Raw genomic sequence first — 23,043 nt, forward strand, 5'->3', positions numbered from 1 at the left:
AATTGTGTACATTAATTAATAGCACGTTTATTTAACATCGTTACACACCATTAAGATGTATACAGGACATCTGTTCATTAATTTATTCTATATGTATATTTCTAATAATTATGGTGTCATTTTGACTTTACTTTTATAGGAGTAGAATCTTTAATAAGAAGTAAATTTGTACTTTAAAATGTTGATATGCAAAATAGATAAAAATTAATTAATTAATCAATTAATTAATTAATCTATGAATTGAAATTATTGAATTGAATTGAATGAATGAATGAATGAACGAACGAACGAACGAACGAACGAACGAACGAACGATCGAACGAACGAATGAATGAATGAATGAATGAATGTTTACTTTAGATTAAGTTATAAACAGCATGTTAAAATTTGCAAATGTAAAAAAAAAGGGAAAAAACTTAAGTTATACACATTCAGCAGATTATGATTTAAAACAGCTTTTTTGATAAAGTGAATGCGCAAATTACAAAATATACATATATCTCATTGTAAGTGTAGATCTAATCACGGTAATATGATAAAGATATTCAAGTTTCCCCCATTAAATGACTTTATAGATAAAATGTCGATGTGATAATCGGAAACTTGAGAATCTTACAATCATCATGCATCTCATGATATTTTGTTTAACGAAAAAAGCGGTCAAGGTTGTGTCGCACAATCAATAGCCATGTTTAAATAACACATTTATCGTGCTGGGTTTATTTATAAATTCAAGTTTTATGTTAAACATTCATAAAAACAATTTCGTCAGTATAATGTGTATATGTTTGTACTTTTGCACTTTAAACATGCACAACGCTAAATGTCTTAAGTTAGTACGAGGTACGATCAAAAAGTTCTCGGTCCGATATACTTCTAGCCACTACACTGACATTTACACACGATACGTCGATATCGATATCTTATTGAAGATTACTGACCGAGTTACACGCGATTTTACACAGATTAAGTTACATAAAACACATTTGGTCAGTAGAGAGATGTGTCTTTTAGACCAAACGATCAGAGTCGTCATTAAGAAAGGGATGCCCCCCAAGGAAATCAATGAAGACTTCATGGATACATTTGGGAAGGAGTCTCCTTCCTATAGAACTGTGAAACAAAATGGGCTGCATTATTTAAGAGGGGCAGGGAAAGCATTGGAGATGATCAGCTGTCTGGGCGGCAAAAAGAGGCTACAACGATGAAACTGCCGAAACTGTGCACGATCTGGTCATGTGCGACAGAAGGCGAGAACTGCACAGCATCGCTAAGATAGTGGGTATAAGCTTTGATTCAGTTCAGCCAATTCTGACTGCTGTCTAGTGTTTCCGCAAGAGAGTTGATTGATGACCAGAAACGGACCAGGCTTGACATTTCAAGATATCTTTTGTCTCGCTACGAGGATGACCCTGATTTTATCTACCGGATCGTAACTCAGGATCGAACATGGGTCAATCACTTCGATCCAGAACACAGAGCATGCAGTGGAAGCATCCTGGCTCACCCCCTCCGAAGAAATTCAAGAGGGTGCCATCAGCAGGGATAGTCAGGGGATAATCATGATTGACTATCTTGAGCAAGGTCGTACCATAAACGGTACGTACTATGCATACGGATTGATACGTCTGCGTCAAGAAAACGCGCGTAAAAGGAGTGGCAAATTGACTCAAGGCGTTCTGCTCCTGCACGACAATGCGCCAGCTCACACATCCCAATTTGCGATGGCTGCTGCAACTGACTGTGGCTTTGAAATTCTTCACTATCTCCCACATTCTCAGGACTCGGCCCCATCTGACTACTACCTTTGTCCGAAACTAAAAACCAAGCTTCGTGTTAGACTTTTGGGAAGCAATGAAGGTGTCATGGAGGCAGCCAATGAGTTCTTTGAGGAGCAAAATAGATAGTGCTATTTTGAAGGGTTTAACAAGTTGGAGGACAGGTGGACAAAGTGCATTGATGTAGAGGGCGATTATATTGAAAAGTAAGACCATTCGTTGGGTTCTCTGACTACCGGAATTACATCGGGCCGAGAACTTTTTGTTCAATCCTCGTACTGACTGGAAGAGCTAACAATGCGATATGCCGACTTTTCTTTGTCTGTAATGGTCGCATCCATGGCTAGATAGCAGGCATATATAGGGTTGGGAAACGTTCAACAGAACTGTTTCGTTATAATTTACTTCCTCCGGAAGTCATATTATTAGTTTCTATTATTTTTTTGGCCAATAAATTATCAAAACTGGAGTTGACCAGTAATCTATGTTTTATTAATGGTTGCACTCAAGACCTCAACAGACTAGAAGACTAGGTAGAATTTTGTAGAGCAACACCAATTAAAGTTTAAATGTACAAGCAAATCTTAATGTGTGAAGGTTACTTTTTCTTGATTAATTCATACAAATTTATACTAAAATTACAGGATAGGACATGTTCTATCTTTCTTGTTGTATAGACATCCCAAAATAACAGGTGACCCCGATGGTGTGTTTAATGAATGAATTTCCTGAAAAAATTATGGCAAAATTGTAAATATTTAGTTAGGTATGATAAAATTTATGTTGAAAAACACTTGGGTAGCCCCCCTTCCCCGAGTTGTAGCATGTTCGAATCCCAAATAAATAAGAAAATTATTATAGACTAAAAAATATGTAAAAAAAAATGGAAGAGTTTCCATCATTACTTCTGAAGGAAAAATAGTTCATTACAGTAAGACCAAAATATAGAAGAGGTTTTAGGGTTCTCAAATATTCTATTAATTTCAGGAATGAGGATATGGAAATTTCCTAAATGCCCCTATGCGATCCAGGTCTAAACATATTGGTCTACCTTTGAATCAATCGTCGTAATTGGTCAACACCGAAAATTGTAATATTTACTTATATTCCAGTAATAAAAGTGGGTAAATTCTGCAAGGGACCCACTTTGAGGAATTGATTTGTCAGGAAACCTGAAGTGTTGTATTGCTCTGAAAATTGTATATCATATCTTTAATTAGTGTTGTACTCTGTTGAGTAAAGCAGAGTCTTTCAAACACTGGTAGTTAAACACGAAGTAGACACATACATGAAACATGCTGGAATAAAACTAATGAAAGATAAATGTTTGCTCAGCACAAGATTGAAAAAAGGATAGTTAAGAGAACTATTCGGAAGGGTGCAGCTTATGGCTGATACTGTTTTTGAAGGTTTGACTAGCTGCCGATGCCAATATTAGTCTGTTTCATAGACAAATACCTACAGGAAAGAATGTCGAAATGTGTCGGGTGGGAGTTGTCAAATAAAACAAATGTAAAGTTATAGGTCATAAAAATTTATCTTAGTTTGCGTTACTGATGAGGTAACCAATAACGTTATTTTATTGGAGTAAGTTTTATTGGCAATTTCTTTGTCATTTATTTTGGAAGATTTTGACATTTCCTTTCGATAAACCTACTAAGCTTATTTTACCTCAAGAATTATATTTCAGTGTATTTGATATGCGATTGGTCCAGAAAAGGTCTTTACTTAGTATACCTATATGTCTAACAATCACTGTTGTCTTCAGTTATTGAACATGAAGTGTATATCAAAAAAAAGGACCGGGGGCTTTTTATTTCTTTTCTTTCTTTCTTTCTTTCTTTCTTTCTTTCTTTCTTTATTTATTTATTATACTTTTGTGACATACATAGATTTCACATGCATATGCATGCACCCATTTCATATCAATACATAATTATATCAAAACACATAATATTTTGTGAATGTTTGTCTTGTATTTAAATTTTGCTTAGTATGTCATTTTTTATAAAAATAGAGATTTTACCAATATATTAGAAACGAGGGTTTAATGTTTAATAAATGATAATGTTTTAATGTTGATGGTAGAGTACTTACTATATTTTAAAAGGAACATTTCTTAAAATGGTACTCAACCATGTTTGGAATAATTGCAATTTCTTTTTCGATAATTTTTAATATGAAAGAAGGGTAACTTTTATTGTTGTTTTCTTATCTGTGTTGAAAAATGAAAGATTTCATTAGAAAAATAATAAAATTTATACGACTCTTCTCAAACCGTAATGCAAAACACCAAAACTTATATTATTAAGCTGAAAAGAATAGGTATTCCGTTTCAATTTCAAACAGTTCCTAATCTATTCCACATTATTTCAACATAATGACATTCTCAGAATAGATGTTTCATACTTTCAGGCTGCATGTTACAACAAGAGCGATCAGTAATCACATGTGTCGCCTCATAATGGCCAATTTCATGTTGGGACAAATTTTGTGACAGACGGACAGACAGACGGACAGTGCACAACTAGACTTGGTACTGATCAATCATGTAAAGTTTGGATAAAATTGCACCAGAAGCTTATGAGGAGTAGTCCGGACAAGCTTTTGCCTATCTGGCAACACACAGAAAAAAACACCTTTTTATCAAAGGGCCATAACTCAGCCAAAAATCATTCAACCGGAAAACCCGTGCAATATGCGCAAGGACTTGAGCTACAGATCAATCCTGTAAAGTTTCATTGAAATTGCATAAGTAGGATAAAAGAGAACTAGTCCGTACAAACATTAAAAAAAAAATATTAAAGGGCCATAACTCTGACAAAAATCATTGAACCGGAAAATGCTGACAATAAGCACAACTAGACTTGGTACTGATCATTCCTGTAAAGTTTGGATGAAATTGCACCAGTAGTTTATGAGTAGTAGTCCGGACAAGCTATTGTGTATCTGGCAACACACAGAAAAAAACACCTTTTTATCAAAGGGCCATAACTCGGCCAAAAATCATTCAACCGGAAAATCCTTACAATATGCGCAAGGACTTGAGCTACAGATCAATCCTGTAAAGTTTCATTGAAATTGCATTAGTGGTATAAGACAAGTAGTCCGGACAAACTTTAAAATTAAAAATTATTAAAGGGCCATAAAACTCTGACAAAAATCATCGAACCGGAAAATGCTGACAATATGCACAACTAGACTTGATACTGATCATTCCTGTAAAGTTTGGATGAAATTGCACCAGTAGTTTATGAGGGGTAGTCCGGACAAGTTTTGTGACGGACGGACGGACAGACGGACAGACAGACAGACGGACAGACAGACGACGGAGAAGTGATCCCTATATGTCGCCACTACTCCGTAGAGGCGACACAAAAATCACACAAGTTTATACTCGACAATTTCATTTTTCAGAGATATTTTATTTGTTTTGAATTATTCGCATTAGAAATTTAAACTGAAATGTCCTTATTTTGGTAAAACAGTAGCTTTTCAAAATTGGGCTTTTTACTAATTCCATTTTTATATCATTATTTTCCAAACATTTTCCTATTTATTTTTCAAATTGAATTGATTTTGGTTTAACCGTTCTTTGCTTCGTATATATAGTAAATAATTTGGTTGTTTTTTTTTTTACTTAGGTCTTTTACTAGAGTATATATATTTTTTACTACACTATATATATGATATTTTCATCTTAAAGAATTTGTTTTTGCTTTTGATTTTTGCTTGTGGTGATTTGGTAGAATTTTAGAAATGCATTGTTTTTTTTAATTATATAATTCTTTAATATGCTCAAAGAAGTAAAAAAAATCCTACTGTGCTAGATATTTAATACCTTTGTCAAACCATTTGCTTTTATATAAAAAAAGAGTAATACCAAATGAATTCTTATCTTAAAATTGATCCATATTTCTTGCTTTCCAATTGTTTCATTTAATTTGTCAAATTTGATACTATACCATGCAACAAGAATGGCTGTAAGAAAAGTATTGTGTTTACAAAATTGTTTGATAAGTTTATTATCTATTTTACGTCCCCTCCTGCTTATTCAAATGTTTTATTGTAAAATGTATTCCAAAGCACACTTTCATCATGAGACAGGAAACTTTTGGCTAAGCATGCTTTGATATAACTTGAAAAAAATATTTATCATTTAAAGCCCTTTATCTTTTATTCTACACTGCCCTACAGAAATTCCTTCACACACTTTGATATGAACTTGAAAAAACATATTTATCATTTAAAGCCCTTCGTTTATACATGTAATTGTAATATATCTCTTTTTATATTTTTTTTCTGTTTGTAATTCCATATAAAATTATACTGCAGTATAGGTATTTTGTTATTTTTTTTAATATTATATATATCAGACGGGTTTGTCAAAACAGTAAAGGGATAAATAAGTTTTGGTAATGCAAACGTTTTCATTACTGTGATTTTTCGTAATATTTAGTCAGTTTTCTATGTTCCCTGTGTTTTAAACAATTTTTAGCTTAGGTTGTAAACTGAGGTCTATGTATTTAACGTCGTTTGAAAAGTTGAAGCCTAGTGTTTTAGCAGATTCATTTAACATATTTATCTTTTCAAAATATGAATGTCTTCAAGAGACCGCAATCTTAAAATAGTAGATTTAGTTCAAATTAAGTTTTAGACCTGATACATATTCAAACTTTGTAATATTGAGGAGTTTTTCCTTGACTATTTTCCAAATAAACCTCTATCTTAGTTGTAGCTGCTGAATAGAGGATAAATCATAATGAATGAGTGTAGACTTAATATTAATTCAATTGAACGAGTTAAATAAAATCATATTAATTATGCGAGTCTCTAGGATTTCATTTAGATACCCACTAGAAAATGTTTCGAACTAAATATCTAAGCTCTATCTCTTTGGTTTTTTTTTTAGAAGATTGTCAAGCCTTTTTTTTCGGATGCCATGGCAACCAGAATTTAGCATGAAATGGAATTCTTTGAACAAGTTTTAAAGAGCTTCATGCCAGGAACATTCCTGCTCAGTTTTAACAATATTTGTCTATCAGTATAGATGTTTTTTAAGAGTATTGCAAAAGATCACTCTTGAACAGTTTAGGTTAACGCTAACATTAGCACGCTTTAGAGATATTTTTGTATACAATTCAACGTTAAAGATTTATTAAACTAGTGTAATTTCATTTTTTTTAAATAGCTTTATAACACTTCTGTGTCATTATATTATACACAGCATTAATATGTCAAAAATGTAAGACATTGACTGTCACTAGAAATATGTATTTGTAAGCTTTTCGTACATAAGATTATCATATATACCAGTGAGGTGAAAACAGAACAAACCGTATTTTACAAAAATTACAATTTTTTATTATTACACGAACGTCAATAATGGGAGTACATAGAGGATAAGACTTTATACAATAGTAATGTTTATTAAAAAAGAGTGTGACTAAAAAAAGGATTGGAGCACCACACTAAATACCGTATTCCGGTATATACCGGACAAGGCGCTTGAACTATAAAATGCTAAAATCTTGCTTTTTGACCCAACGGAATGAGCTTTAAAACGTCTAATTCATCTTTTCACACCGATTCATGTCAGATAATGAATGAAAAATGTAAAAATCGGCGAAAAAAACGATATTTGTCTATTTTGTGATCATGATTTCTGCAAGCGTCTACAGGTACTGCTCCAATCCTGTATTGAATTAAATCCATTAAAAAAGGGGGTTTAATTCCTCATTCAGAAGGGTTAGTGTAAAATCGTCGTAACTCGTAAGACATACAGAGATACAACCATTTTGCCTCTATCTCACACTATAGTTTATCTCTTTCTAAAACAGAACATTGCCCCCAAAAAGCTCTAAATATACAATACATGTATCAGACATAACACCATCATAAACTCAGAGAAACATGTTACTTTGTTTTTATCAAATGGTGTACCTTTTCTTTCTTTTCTGAAATTTTAGTAGCTTATCTTTTACCAAAAATTAACAGGTCATTTAAATTCCATATGGCTCTTTCAAAATAATAAGGTGCCTATTTATATTTATTTTGTCATTGGATAAAAATATGGCTAAAAAAAGTGTTTGCCCCATGTAGTTGGGTAAACTATCTTATATTCTCTTAGTTTATAATCATGATAAATAAGGTAAACAAAACATGTACATGTATCAAACAATGGTTACAATACATTCACAAAACATGAACGGAGCTAACTACAATCTACAATTGTTTAAGTATGTATTTACATGTGATTCAAACTTACAAAAAATGTAGAAAATTGCGTAATTTATTGCTGCCTTTGTATTAGTTATAAAAATGTCTCAAAATATACCTGAATATAATCTTTGATTTTCACCATAACTGAACACATATACATAACACACATATGAACTGTATATATAACATATAATCTGATTAAAGTAATGCATTAGGATCTGACAACCACCAAAAAAATTGTCACCTTGTGACCTTTCCAACAGCCTATCATCAGCGATATTTAACAACTTTGAAAGCAATGCCGTTTCTAATTTTAATCACTGGAAAACCAATACTGAGTATTTAATTTTTACGATTTTGAGAACAAACATGGCATTGTTGTACATATAGCCGACAGAACAATCTTGCCTATTGAAAATTGAGTCTATAATTTCCAGTTTATTTGCAAACCTTTTTTTTTCTAACAAAAATCAACAATTTGGTTTACTTCCACGGACAACGATATTTTGATACTTCATCTAATGCCTATAATGTAAAGGACGATTTGATTGTACGACTAAAAAAACGATTTCTGGTGAAATCCGAATCACTATGAAGGCGAAACAAATATGGTGGTAATCAGATCTATATGCAAGAAATAACTCGTATAGATCTTAACTTTAGTCAGATTGATATAAAATACACACGTGTGTGTTATTTATCATTACAGTAACTTACTATACGTAACAATTATACATTGATGGCTATGTACAGATAAAAATGTCTTCAAAAGCAGCATTCCACCGTATAGCCAAAATATTTCAAGAAAAATTAAACATGACAAAAATGATTTTAAGAAAAGTAAAGATTTAAGATCCAAGTTATAACTTTGTTTTGTGCAATTATGGACTAAAATTGTATTTATCACTAACTCAGAAAGGTTCATTTATGCTTATTTTGACCTCTTTTTGGTAAATATACGTCAACTGCAATTGCTGTTTGCAATGTGTAAATTATTTTCTTTGTTCACTTCACAATATTTTAAAGACATTTTAAAATTTTCACGAAAATTTGCATAAATCTAGAGGCACGCTGCTTTAACCTAAATTAATTTACTAAAAGCTCCATGAAAAAACTCATACAACTCTGCCTGAAGGCCTACATGTACTTAAGCAAGACATTGACATATTGAAATATATACATGTGTACTTTTATGACAAAATGGCACTAAAATATTAAAGTATATGAAAATAAATTTATCATATGTCCTTTGTTTACATTTTTTTTTCTTCTTCTTGAAAACAACATAACTTTACCCTTTATAACTTTTAGAGAAATATTTAATGAGATAAAGTTTTATACCCATTAACAAGATAATTTTCCAAGAAAATATATAAAAACCCAATCATTGTGAAAAGCAGTTCAAGATTTTTGTACAGCAGTTTAAAATTCTCTTAAATACTTCAAATTATACACGTGATACATCGATACTAGCAAATAAACCAACATTTTTATATTGTCCACTTTTTCATGGTCATTCTAACAAAATATATTATCTAACTACAAGTGATTGATGAATTACCTGAATTTTCAAATCTTGCTGCCTTTTTACCTAGAGCTTTGGGTTATCTTACTCTTTTGACTTATTTTTCCAGAATACAATGTAACTAAAGTGTTGGAGCACCACTCTTAATGCTGTATTCAAAGAGCTTAAACGATTAAATGCTAAAATCTCGCCTTTTCCTCCACCGAAATGCACTTTAAGACGTCAAATGCATCTGTTCACACAGATTTATAATGAATGAAAAATGTAAAAACCTGTGTAAAAAGCAATATTTTTCTATTTTGTGATCATAGCAATATTTTTCTATTTTATGAAAATGATTTCTGCAAGTGTCTGAAGGTACTGCTCCAAGACTGTAGTGAGTAATTGAGTTAAATCCACTATATAATACTTTGATAATTGCTGGTTGCTCATGTAATTTCTTTGGACTATCATTAACAAAAATACCAAAATTATTTTTCCAACTATCTCCATGGTAACTTTGGAACTACTGATAAGAAAAATTTTACAAATGAGATTAACTTTCTCCAAGATTATATTAAAAAGAAATTAATTCGTCACTAAAAAAGTTATGAATGCAAGAATCACCATTGAAACAGAAAATTAATAACGATTAAATGTATATAGTTTCATATAACTGATTGCTATTAAATATTGTAACGCAATAATTTGTAACAATAATACAATTCAAAGAAAAAGGAAGACTGTTTAAGAAGGTCGGATAATGATATTCCTCCCAGACCCTAAATCTACAAGAGGCAGTGGTTATTTGCATAATTTTTTAAAGCTCATATGATGGAAATTAACAACAAATTTCATTCAGCAGTTCAATTGGATTAAAAAAATAGACAGAAAATATATGACCGCACAAATATCAAATAAAATAGTTTTGACATTAAAAGAGCACTCAGGTATTAAACCATGACAGTTTCAAAATAAACATTTCAATTAGATTTAGATCTGAGATTATATTCCGACTGTGTCCCGGCGTCTCTCCCCCAGAGAATATACAAGCCGAGCATCAGGATAACCAGCGGTAGCATTCCTGCATGCATGATTAGTGTTTCCTGATGGCTGAATAGATCGTCCTTAAAGTAGGCCACGTTTAAACTGATAAAGTAAAACACCATAGTCTGAAAATACAAAATATAACATTATTAATTTTAAAATTCATAATACTAAGCAATTTTTAGTCTTTATACAGAACTGGTTCGTTTGTTCTTTTGATTGGGTTTTTATGTCACACCAACACAGTATAGGTTATATGGCGACGCTCCAGCTTTACTGGTGGAGGAAGACGTCAGGTGCCCTTCTGTGCATTATTTCAGGCATGAACGGGCACCTGAGTAGAACCACAGACATTCCATAAGCTAGCTGAATAGCTTCCTCACATGAAAGAATCCAAAGTCCCTGTCAGGATTCCAACTTGTAGCAGTGAGGAGCAAGTGGTTTGAAGTAAACGACCTTAACCACTCGACCACAGACTGGTTCATTTCATAATGTCAACATTTTAAGGCATTTTCTACAATAAAAACAAAATATTATTATTTTTATAGTAGTTCATGAAAAAAATCAGATTTAAAATTCAAGTATCTTTAAGACAATTAATTTTGTTGGTGTTGGCAACACGTTAAAACTTCAGGGACAGTTTCCTTATTAACAAATTCCTTAATAACTTATAATTTTTACAGTAAAACATAATATCTCCAAGTAAAAACATCAATATTTTTTACTTCTATGCAACAAATTTTGCAAGAGTTTAAATTACATGGCATTCACAAAATAATACAATAAAGCACTGACAGTAATCACTAATAACCATAAAAAAACAAGTTTTCCCCGCACACTCCACTATTTTCAGTGCTTGATAGTCAAACAAGAGCTAAGTAAGACATTTCTAGGTCAACAAAGGGGAACAATTCAGGAAAGAGCCATACTACAGTTATGGATCATGGTCTATGACCTACAATCATGATGCCTGTGGAAATACTTACAACAAGAGTTGATAGAAGGAGGGAGCTTTTGTCATCATCATATCTGAAGCTGGGTGCGTATAACGCTAAGAATGAGCATCCAAAGATCAGAGCACCTGTACACCTTACTGCTAGTGACTCCATGGGAGCCAATTTCTGTAATGTTGGGAATAAATACATGAGAATTATAATTTATTACAACTTTTAAGGCACAGTACCATGAATTATCATTACCAAGAAATGTTCAAGTCTCTGATGGGATTGGTACCCACAGCAGTGAGGGGGAGGTGGTTTGAAGTAAATAACCTAAACAGGGTTCGTACAGACATCCAATGCCAAAATTCAAGGACTTTTTAAGCACTATTTAAGCATGTTTTCCCATTTTTCAAGCACATTTGTTGCACATATACCGACACATAATCTTCAACCTATGATGGATAGTTTGTTCACCATTTTTTGTTAAATACACATTTTCTTACATTATAGAAGAACAACTAAGGGTGCATCAAGTACAGATTAGTTCAAAACAACTGCAATTTGTCCATTTACCGTTACCTTGAGTAAACATTTCATTGATTTTGATACTAAATTGGATCTTTTTTTTTATTTTGTTAACCATTGATTTTTATCAAAACTATGTCATTCTGTGATTCAAACATTTTCAAGCACATTTTTAGCAAATTTAAGCACTTTTCAAGAGAGTAATCAAATTCAAGGACTTTTAAGCCTTTTTTTACATTTTAAAGCACTTTTTAAGAAAGAGACTCAAATTTAAGCACTTTTTAAGACTGTACGAACCCTGCTAAAGCACTTGGCCCCGTAAGTCAAACATGTTATTATATCATTCAGTTGGTATGGAAAATAAGCATGTTTTAATTATAATTTGTCTCATCATCTTATATTGCTCTACAATAGTTACACAGTGACAAATTTGTACACAAAGCCTTCGCTGCAAAATTTATTTACACTGAATTTTTTTTAAGACTTATCCACATTTACATTGAATGATGACATCAAGATAAGACATAATTATGAATTCATGCAAGATCCTCAATGACAAATGCAAAATTTATATCAAGTAAAGAATAAATTGATCTGTTTATGTATTACAGTATCTACTGAAATTTACAGGACAGCCAGTGATTTACCTTGAATGGAATGACCCAGGATGGGAAGGTCATGTCACACAGTCCTGCCATAAACATTAAGAGGAACATCATTCTGAACAGCATGCTGAGATTGCCTTTCTGTTCTCTACCTCCAACGCGATACTCTCCACGCCAGAACTGGTAAACCGTTGTCATTAGCAACATCCCGTATGCCAACATGTCAAAATACATAGTCTGAAGTAATAAACAACAAATTGTGTCATACTTGCCTGATCGTGATTGAAGACATCTCAATGGCAATTTAATTATCAACATTATTTTTTGTCCAATAACATTGCCGTATTTTTCAAATTTCTGCTTAGTCTAACTTTGGTTTATTTGTACTAACTAAATAAAATTTAATTAATCAGTCGTCTAACCAGTCTAACTATAAGCAGTTTAGAGAAATGCTTTTTTCTGATTGAAAAATAATGTTGATCATTAAATAGGTTAATGTTTAATAATATACGTTAACAAAAATAATTGGTTGTGTGTCTGCGGCATGCTTGACCAATTTATTTTTGTTAATAGTATTATTAAACACTAACCTATGCATAGTAGTTTACAATATTCCTAACAAAATATTCATTGAAGTAACATTATGTCCAACTATATGTATATAGTGAGTGAACAGGTTAAAGAAAAAATAAGTTTACATTTTGGCAAATTTGTCAAATTAAATTCCTTTCAATTTTATAATTTACTTCCTATGAACAATAATAACTCACAAGAGTCAGACCAAAGGAATTTTCTATAAATAACCATGCCGACTTTATCTGTAAATATTCAATAAATATAAAAAGACTGGGGCAGCCTTTTTATATTTCAGGCAGACCTATATTTCAACTGAGATAATCATTTTTTTCCAAAATCAACTGTTGGGTCAAGCAACATTATTACATTCAATCTTATAAATATATATTCAATTTAGCTCGACTTGACAATGAAAATATGAGCATAATGTCACTTTAATTCAAAGCAATCACCTGTAATGTCATAAAACCAAATATGATATCAACCAGTGATTTTTCTCACTTAATGGCAAAACTTCAGCAGGCTAGCATAATCTTATATATTATAATTTAAATTATGTCTTTTATCTATCACAGTTAAATCCGTAATCATTTTAGTGCATATATAATTATGTCTAAAACGTTTACCTTCTCCGTAAGTTTGCTGTCTTGCTGGAAGTATGTGTATATCAAAAATGTCAATAGCAGCAAACTACTCTGAAAGAATTATAATTATACATGAAAATTTGTAAATTTAGTTTTCCTTTTAAAACACATTATTAAACTGGAAATCTAAAACTGTCAATGAATCTTAAACTGCTAACAAATAATTTGTTTCTTTCATAATCTTAAATTTTTTGTCAAAAGTAAGCATTTCTTATTATTTTAAAAGAATTTAACAAATTGATAGATTAATAAGAAAGGCACAGAAATAAATAAAGAATGGATATGGCTTTGTAGACAAGAGACCTATTTGTAAACATAAATGTAATTCTGAAATTTCAAGTAACGGCTTACAATAAGTCTTGACCAAAGATTGACCCCGATCACATTTTCATCTCTCGTCTTTCTCGTCAAGTACCAAAGTGCTCCCACTCCTACGAGGACTGAAGCAAATACCCGGGTAATGTAACACATCATTGCACTTTCACTTCCTGGAAACTAAAAATAAAATATTCTGTTAAAATTAACATAGAGACTGAGTACAGATAAATTTATCACAATAAATTAAACAAAGTATGAATTAGCTTTTAACCTGTAGCTTGCTAGAATCTACCCATGTGACTAGTGTTGAGTCCAGGCGGCATGTATCAGCGATTAAGACGGCATATTTGTGCCAATTGATCATGGTCTGAATATTTGCTATTCAGACAGTACATATTTGGAAACTTTCCATACATATGATGATGAATGATCTTGACCATAACTTAAGAATAAGGTTGGCAAAACCATAATTTAAGATATTTTATTATTTAACTTGTTTGAAAATCTTTGGATTTAATCCCTCACTCTGTTTTCCTTGAATGTTTACTGGGTAAAATCTGTGTATTTCAATTCGATTCTGATCAACTTTTTCATACTTGTCCATTTTAAGTGTAAATACTGTTTTCAAATGAAAATTGAAACATGTTGAAAAACATGTTTTATTTGATGAACATAATCAACATTGCAGTTTCCTAATCTGCTGTCATTATCATTAAACCCCCTCTTTTGTGAAATATGATTGAGACTCTTCACCCTCTATTTTTTTATTCTTTGTTTCACATAAATGAAGGTGAATCATGTGAGATGTATGATGGTGATCAAAAATATTTATTGATTTAGCATATTTTTGATTAATACATTTATGTATTATAAATTTTAAACCTAACAAAATAGAAATATTTTTTGTTTTCCAAAATAAGTACACAATGATATTATTGAAAAAGCTAATAAATATGATTATTAATGTAACTAGACCTATCACTGAAGGTGATTAATACCCCCACCAGCAACTTTGACTCTTGAACAATAAGTTGTCTGAAGAAAAATTTGAAATAAACCTACAGTAAATAAAGTACCATCAGCACTGTGTACAAAGAATTATTTCAATTTATTGCAATCCCAACTATCTTGATCTTGATATAAGCTTGTTATACACCAAGTTTGATAATAATATCTCATTCCTAACCCTAGTAATTGTCTGGAAACCATTTTTCTACTTTTAGTAACTGTGACCTTGAACCCAGGGAGTCCAAATGCAATACCAAGTGCGGTCTTCATGTAAGCTTTCTAAACACCAAGTTTGATTACAATATATGATTCCTAACTTTAGTTATTGTCCGGAAACCATTTTTCTATTTTTAGTAATGGTGACCTTGACCTTGGCCCAAGGGGGGTCCAGATGCAATACCAACCTATGTCTTCATATAAGTTTGCTATATACCAAGTTTGATTACAATATCTCATTCCTAACTTTAGTTATTGTCCGGAAACCATTTTTCTATTTTTAGTAACGGTGACCTTGACCTTGGCCCCAGGGGGTCCAGATGCAATACCAACCGGGGTCTTCATATAAGCTTGCTATATACCAAGTTTGATTACAATATCTCATTCCTAACTTTAGTTATTGTCCGGAAACCATTTTTCTATTTTTAGTAACGGTGACCTTGACCTTGGCCCCAGGGGGTCCAGATGCAATACCAACAGGGGTCTTCATATAAGCTTGCTATATACCAAGTTTGATTACAATATCTCATTCCTAACTTTAGTTATTGTCCAGAAACCATTTTTCTATTTTTAGTAACGGTGACCTTGACCTTGGCCCCAGGGGGTCCAGATGCAATACCAACAGGGGTCTTCATATAAGCTTGCTGTACACCAAGTTTGATTACAATATCTCATTCCTAACTTTAGTTATTGTCCGGAAACCATTTTTCTATTTTTAGTAACGGTGACCTTGACCTTGGCCCCAGGGGGTCCAGATGCAATACCAACCGGGGTCTTCATATAAGCTTGCTGTACACCAAGTTTGATTACAATATCTCATTCCTAACTTTAGTTATTGTCCGGAAACCATTTTTCTATTTTTAGTAACGGTGACCTTGACCTTGGCCCCAGGGGGTCCAGATGCAATACCAACCGGGGTCTTCATATAAGCTTGCTATATACCAAGTTTGATTACAATATCTCATTCCTAACTTTAGTTATTGTCCGGAAACCATTTTTCTATTTTTAGTAACGGTGACCTTGACCTTGGCCCCAGGGGGTCCAGATGCAATACCAACCGGGGTTTTCATATAAGCTTGCTATATACCAAGTTTGATTACAATACCTCACTCCAAACTCTAGTTATCGTCTGGAAACCATGATGTGGACCGACCGACGGACCGACCGACAAGCTGACTCCTATATACCCCCCCTAAACTTCGTTTGTGGGGGTATAATGATTTTTATCTTTCTGTAATGTTATTATAATTTTGAAATTACAATGAAATTAAATTTTTTATCAATCATTTTAAGGGTTAAATTGTTTTTTTTTTTTCAATAACACTTTAATCCCTTTTACTTTGACATGTACCTTGAGAGAGTGTAGGACAAAAGCCCCACCCCCCCCCATCTAAAAATGACAAGGTGGACAAAAGCCCCCATGAAATTTACACATAGGACAAAAGCCCCCCATCAAAAATACAGGTAGGACAAAAGCCCCCCCCCCCCTCCATCAAACAAAAGCCCCCCTAAGGTTTATCATCCAGACTGACTACTATCTTTTTCAGTTTGTTTTTTTCCTCAGAAAACGGCACCGTTACCAATAGAAAATAGACAACATATTTTCCAATTCATGACTGATAAATTCCCAAAATAACACTGAAAATTTCCTCAAAAATCGGCAAATTTAAAGGTAAACAAAACAGAAATGCCATTGACAAGACTTAGTGATATATGAGATAAAAACCAAGTATAACCACATGAGTGACATTCCTACCCGGTTAATTTCCTACTTTTAGTTCCACACCTAATATTATTTATGTACAATTGTTATAACTATCAATTTTTTTTTTCAACCTCAAGTAGCAAAAATAATCATTTAAGTTAATAATACATGGTTTTAAAGAGTATATTATGCATAATTTTTATGTGTCCCTGGATAAAAGTAATTCCCAAAGAATATTTTGCATCCTATGTAAAATTCTCAATTTGAGTCAAACCGATGGATTTTTTTCCCAATCTGTCCGGTACCGGCACCATTCCCAAAGTAGGGAAAAAAAACACTGTATTTTTTCACACGCTCAGTGTTAGGGAACTTGGGTTCTACTTCAAATAATTCTAAACTGGTATGGGCCTGTAACTTTTATTTCCTTGATAAGCGTTAATAAGCTATTCTCTGAAAATACACATTCATATCATCAATTAATTATATACGAATTACACAATAAATCTAATTAGAACTTTTGTAACATTAAATTTAAATTTTAATGTAAATTATCTTTTAAAACAATTGCATTTATTTGTTAAATTAAACATACCGACTTTGACTTGTATCATCACATCAAGTTCCAGATTTAAACTGACAAGATTCTCAATAACAATTGTGTGAGGCACTGGGGGGGGGGGGGGGGCTTTTGTTCTACCTGTATTTTTTATGGGGACTTTTGTCCTATGTGTAAATTTCATGGGGGGCTTTTGTCCACCTTGTCATTATTGAATTATAAACTTCTTAAAAATATTGGATGAGCTGGGGAATGTCTCACTGATTTTGGGTAAATGGGGGGTGAAATGTCTTCAAGAGTGAAGTGTCTGGGGGTCTAATGTCTTGTTTCCTTACTGATTTGGGGAGGGGTGAAGAGAAATGGGTAGTCAGACTATTCTCTCCCTTACCAGTTCCTCCCCTGACGTTTCCTCCATGACTGTTCTTTCCCTATTTTGGAGGAGAACTGTCTGCATATTTGTAGACATTCATTTGAAACAATATATAAGGCCAAATAATTACAAAAATATTTAGTCCTCAACATCTTTTCACAGCTATTTTAATCTAATCAACACCTTGATTCTTGAGTAATGAATAAATAAACACCTTAATTATCTCTGACAGCAAACTTAATAACGCACATATTATACACCTTTCTTCATTATACAAAAATATGAAATTTGGGTATTAAAATGCATTAATTAATCATTTTTTCTTATAAATTTTATTCTTATTTATCAAAAAAATAAATTAAATTAATACAACACAATATATATAATACCTAATGATTAATATGATTATCCTAATCAAGTAATTATTCATCTTAATTATTTTCAATAACTAAACACATTAAAAAGTATACATTAAATCTAATTTAAAACAAGCAATTATCATAGTATTGCAAGCAATCCATAAGTCCCCTACCGGTAAGAGCCCAAGCAACATTCTGAAGGGCCATTGGCCATTCACTTATGTTCCTATTTTAAGTAAATTTGTTGAAAAAGTTCTTTTAAAGTGATCACAGGAAACAGTTTTTATGTACAGACAGACGGACTGAAGGACACTCTAAAGTTATTTTTTAAACATCCCTGTTATCAAAATATAACATTTTTAAAATCCTATGATTGAAGAAGTTGGAGTAAAAATTACCAATTTCTCGAAAAAAGAGTCTAAGTTCAAAAGGGGCATAATTCTGGAAATAGTCTTGCTAGAGTATTGAACACTCACAAATGTTGAGTGATAATAAGAAACATTATATGAAGTTTGAAGTAGATACATTCAGAAAAAGAAGTTATTAAAAAAAAAAAACAATGTTTTTTTCATGAAAATTTTAAGTTCAAGGGAGGTAATTCTCATAAATTTTGTGCTAGAGTTGTAAACCTTGTCACATATGATGTGGTTGATGACAAGCAACTTATATTTAAAGTTTGAAGAAAATACCTTAAGAAATAAAGAACTTATAGTGAAAAAACTTAAAACTAGAATCAGAAATCTTGAAATTCAGTATATTTGTTGCCATAGCAACCAGAATTTTCAACACAGGAAGATAAGAAAAGGATGTGCATAATTTCTATACTGCCATCTACCCATATGTCAAGTTTCATAAACATATTTTCAGTACTTTTTGTGTTATCACTGGATCCAGGTTATGTGTAAAATTTGCCATATTTTCAGTCTATTTGTTGCCATAGCAACCAGAATTTTCAACATAGGAAGAAAAGAAAAAGGCGTGCATAATCTCCATACTGCCATCTATCCATATATCAAGTTTCATTAAAATATTTTCAGTACTTTTTGCGTTATCGCGGGATCCAGTTTTGCGGACGGACGGACTGACGGACGGACTGACGGACGGACGGACGGAGGGTAAACCTAAAGTCCCCTCCGGTAAACCGGTAGGGGACTAAAAATCAGAATAATTAATCATTATGCTAAAACATTTTCTTTTCTAATTTATATCAACTTACCCATATATTAAACATCTTAATACTTCGATGATTTTTTTTCTAATTTATATCAATAATAATTTATCAATTTTTTAAACATCTTAATACGTTCGTAATTTTTTTTTTTGTAATTTTTATCTGTTTATAATTAACTTACCAATTTGTCTAACATGTAAATATATCAATACAATATTTTTTCTCTCCCATTTTTATCAATTAATAATAAACTTACCCATTTATTCCAAAGGACCCGGCACAGTGTTGGGATAGTGTAAAAAAGTAATTCTAGAAAAAAAATTATACTTTATATATAATATATAGACAAGGGGTTGAACTCGCCAAATCGGCCGAACGCCCCTAGTCCAGTATAAGTCAAAATTGCAAAGTCATTCTTGCGTAAATCATATAAAGCTATATATCAAAATGCAGCTAAATGACATCACTAGACGTTGACAATAACATTACTGTCCCAACTTAAACCGTTTTTGAACAACAAACCGATATTTCGGATGACACATCGTATTTTTGCTAGGTCGGACAAAACCGTGCAACCTGTCAACACTCGATTTTCTACGTGTAAAAACGCAATTCCAAACCATGACATTATATCAACCCGCAATAAATCGATAATACAAAACAAAAGAAACAACTTACCACCGGAAATTGATTTTAAAATGTTTTATAGCGTCTGTAAACAATTAATTCCTGAATGTGAAAATGAAAGTTGTAATCAGCATCCATTTGCTATCACGTGACCAATTTGAAACGGATTATTTCATTGGTTGATTAAAATACAAAGCATTGCTGGGTCACAGAATCGTCCAATCAAACGATGTCTTACAACCGTTGCCGAGTATGTATCATGGCTTCAAAAAAATATTTTGTCGAAAGAGAAATAAAAAGAAATGAATGTTTGCTATAATTGATTGGTTTCGGAACAATTTCCAGCGGTAAGTTGTTTATTTTGTTTTGTTTTATCGATTTATTGCGGGTTGGTATAATGACATGGTCTGGAATTGCGTTTTTACACGTAGAAAATCGAGTGTTGACAGGTTGCACGGTTTTGTCCGACCTAGCAAAAATACGATATTTCATCCGAAATATCGGTTTGTTATTCAAAAACTGTTTAAGTGGGGACAGTAATGTTATTGTCAAAGTCTATTATTATTATTATTATTATATACCACATTTCTATAGCACTCTTTTCATAAATAATAAATGTTCAAGAGTGCTTTACATAAATCCGATAAAACATAATCATATATATATATATAAGACATAATGTACAACATTAATTAAGTAAACCTATTAAACAATAATGATAATCTAAAACCAGTAAAGGATGGTTAGAAATACAGACACATTTAGTTTAAAATCAAGGCACAATTAAAATTAACACTGATAATATAGCAAAAGTAGTACATGTATGATGATTTATGAACTAACGTCCATAGAACTTTATGAAATAATGTGTTTTGAGAGCTCTCTTAAAACATGGCAAGGTATTACAGTCTCTAACGTCAGGTGGTAACGCGTTCCATAATTTCGCTGCGGCTGTCTGGAAGCACCTGTCACCATATCGTACTGTCCTAGATTTAGGCACAACTAATGTCATTGAGTTATTCTGGGACCTCAGATTTCTGACTGGGATGTACACGTCTATCATGTCTTTTATATAGGCTGGTGATTGATCGATGAGGGATTTATATGTATAAGTCAAAATTTTATGTTCGACCCGATACTCTATCGGAAGCCAGTGAAGTTCACGTAAGATAGGTGTTATGTGGTCATATTTGAGTGTTTTGGTCACAATTCTTGCTGCTGTATTTTGAACATGTTGTAACTTGGTCATTGACTGCTTAGAGACTCCATATAACAGTGCATTACAGTAGTCTAACCTAGAAGTAACAAGTGAATTTACTAGAGATTTGGTTGCTAGTGTTGTCATTTACCTGCAATTTGATATATAGCTTTATATAATTTACGCAAGAATGACTTTGCAATTTTGACTTATACTGGACTAGGGGCATTCGGCCGATTTGGCGAGTTCAACCCCTTGTCTATATATTATATATACAATATATTTTTTTTTCTAAATTACTTTCTTACACTATCCCAACACTGTGCTGGGTCCCTGTGATTTATTTAACTTCTACAATAATTATAGATCTACTTCAATTTAAAAATCTTTTTTTCTAATTCATATCAATTTATATTTAACTTACCCATTATTTAATATCTAAATACTTCAATTATAATGCATTTATGAAATTACAATTGTCTTGTTCCCACCTGAATAACCCTAGCAGCTTCCGTGGAGTTCTTCTTATCAGTTCAGAACAGTGTAAGAAATTCGGATTTGAAACCACTAGGCTGGTAGGACTACCAGATTGGAATATTCAATAGCCCAAAAGACATTTCACTAGCACGATTCAAACAGTTGTATATATTGCCTCTGAAAATACAGTAGTCTGGTTGGGCTTGTTACTTTGAAATGTTGGTAGCCCGAGGAGAATTTTAGTAGTCAGGGGCTATAGGACTAGTGCTAATTTCGAACACTGCAGAATGGTGATATTCTTATTTACTGTTTACATTTTGATTAAAATAGACATCATTTCTAGATAAAAAATGAAGGTGGACTTTACTAACCAACATTCCTGGAAAAAAGAAAAGACCCAACGCATAGGCACCCCATAGCACGGAATCTCCCCAAATCCATGATTTTCTATCTTGTTGGGCGGAATACCCTAAACCTATCACCAATGCCGCAGCACGAATGAAGTCGTATGCATTCGCCATATCTCTAGAATCTTTAACGAAAGGTAAAAATATCAAAAATACGATATTATTGTTGTTGAAATTGGCGGACAGACTGTCATCAAAAACTATTATTTGATTTTAGTTAATAACGGTTTTAGGTTACAAGTTGTAAACCAGTCACGAAAAGCGCCGTCTTTCGGACGCATCTCATTTGTAAAGGGGAAGCTACTCGATTTTACAAAATAGTACACTCCCCTAGGGTGTGCCTAAAATACGTAAAGTGGCGTAAAGAGGCGTAAAGTGGCGTAAAGTGGCGTAAAGTAAATGACAACCGGCGTAAAGTGGGGAAAAACTGGTATCTGGCGTCAAATCGACAAACTCTTTCAATATTTAACTACATACCTATTATACTGATATTTCTGTGGGGTTTAATGTGTTGAAAAAGTAAAAAGGGAATGTACATTCACGATATATAATAATAAAAATATGTCAATGTCTTCATACTTAATTATTTAAAGTGCACTTTTATATATATTTCTTCCAGAGTACTACCTTTCTGTCTTTTTATTTTCAATTTTCTTAATGAACGAGCTTTATGTACAAATAATTTCCGTGGCGTATCAAATAATATCCGTGGCGTCACAAATAATATCTGTGGCGTAAAGTGGATTGAAACCACATGAAAAGGTATTTCGTCCCTTCCAATGGGTCTAT

At 32.4% G+C, this 23,043-nt stretch overlaps 1 protein-coding gene across 1 annotated transcript; it reads right to left on the reverse strand.

Annotated features, from left to right (window-relative positions):
- Positions 1 to 7,137: 7,137 nt before the first annotated feature.
- On the reverse strand, positions 7,138 to 22,482 carry LOC132746754 (uncharacterized). The gene is made up of 6 exons (XM_060736006.1): positions 22,219 to 22,482; positions 14,194 to 14,337; positions 13,825 to 13,893; positions 12,665 to 12,859; positions 11,538 to 11,672; positions 7,138 to 10,676 (listed from the first exon to the last, which is right to left on the reverse strand). The coding sequence occupies exons 1-6, from the start codon at positions 22,366 to 22,368 to the stop codon at positions 10,488 to 10,490; spliced, it is 882 nt and encodes a 293-aa protein (XP_060591989.1). The 5' UTR covers positions 22,369 to 22,482; the 3' UTR covers positions 7,138 to 10,487.
- Positions 22,483 to 23,043: the final 561 nt, after the last annotated feature.

This window comes from Ruditapes philippinarum, unplaced genomic scaffold (assembly GCF_026571515.1).
Source record: "Ruditapes philippinarum isolate M1 unplaced genomic scaffold, ASM2657151v2 ctg10398_1_1_1_1, whole genome shotgun sequence".
Lineage (NCBI taxonomy): Eukaryota > Metazoa > Mollusca > Bivalvia > Venerida > Veneridae > Ruditapes > Ruditapes philippinarum.

Excerpts from the sequence above, each read along its gene's own strand:
- LOC132746754 (XM_060736006.1), bottom strand. The coding sequence starts at position 22,368 with ATGGCGAATGCATACGACTTCATTCGTGCTGCGGCATTGGTGATAGGT. Across the intron at positions 14,338-22,218 it reads TCTTTTTTCCAGGAATGTTG|TTTCCAGGAAGTGAAAGTGC; the intron begins GTTAGTAAAGTC and ends TTTTATTTTTAG. Across the intron at positions 11,673-12,664 it reads CCTGGGTCATTCCATTCAAG|AAATTGGCTCCCATGGAGTC; the intron begins GTAAATCACTGG and ends CCAACATTACAG.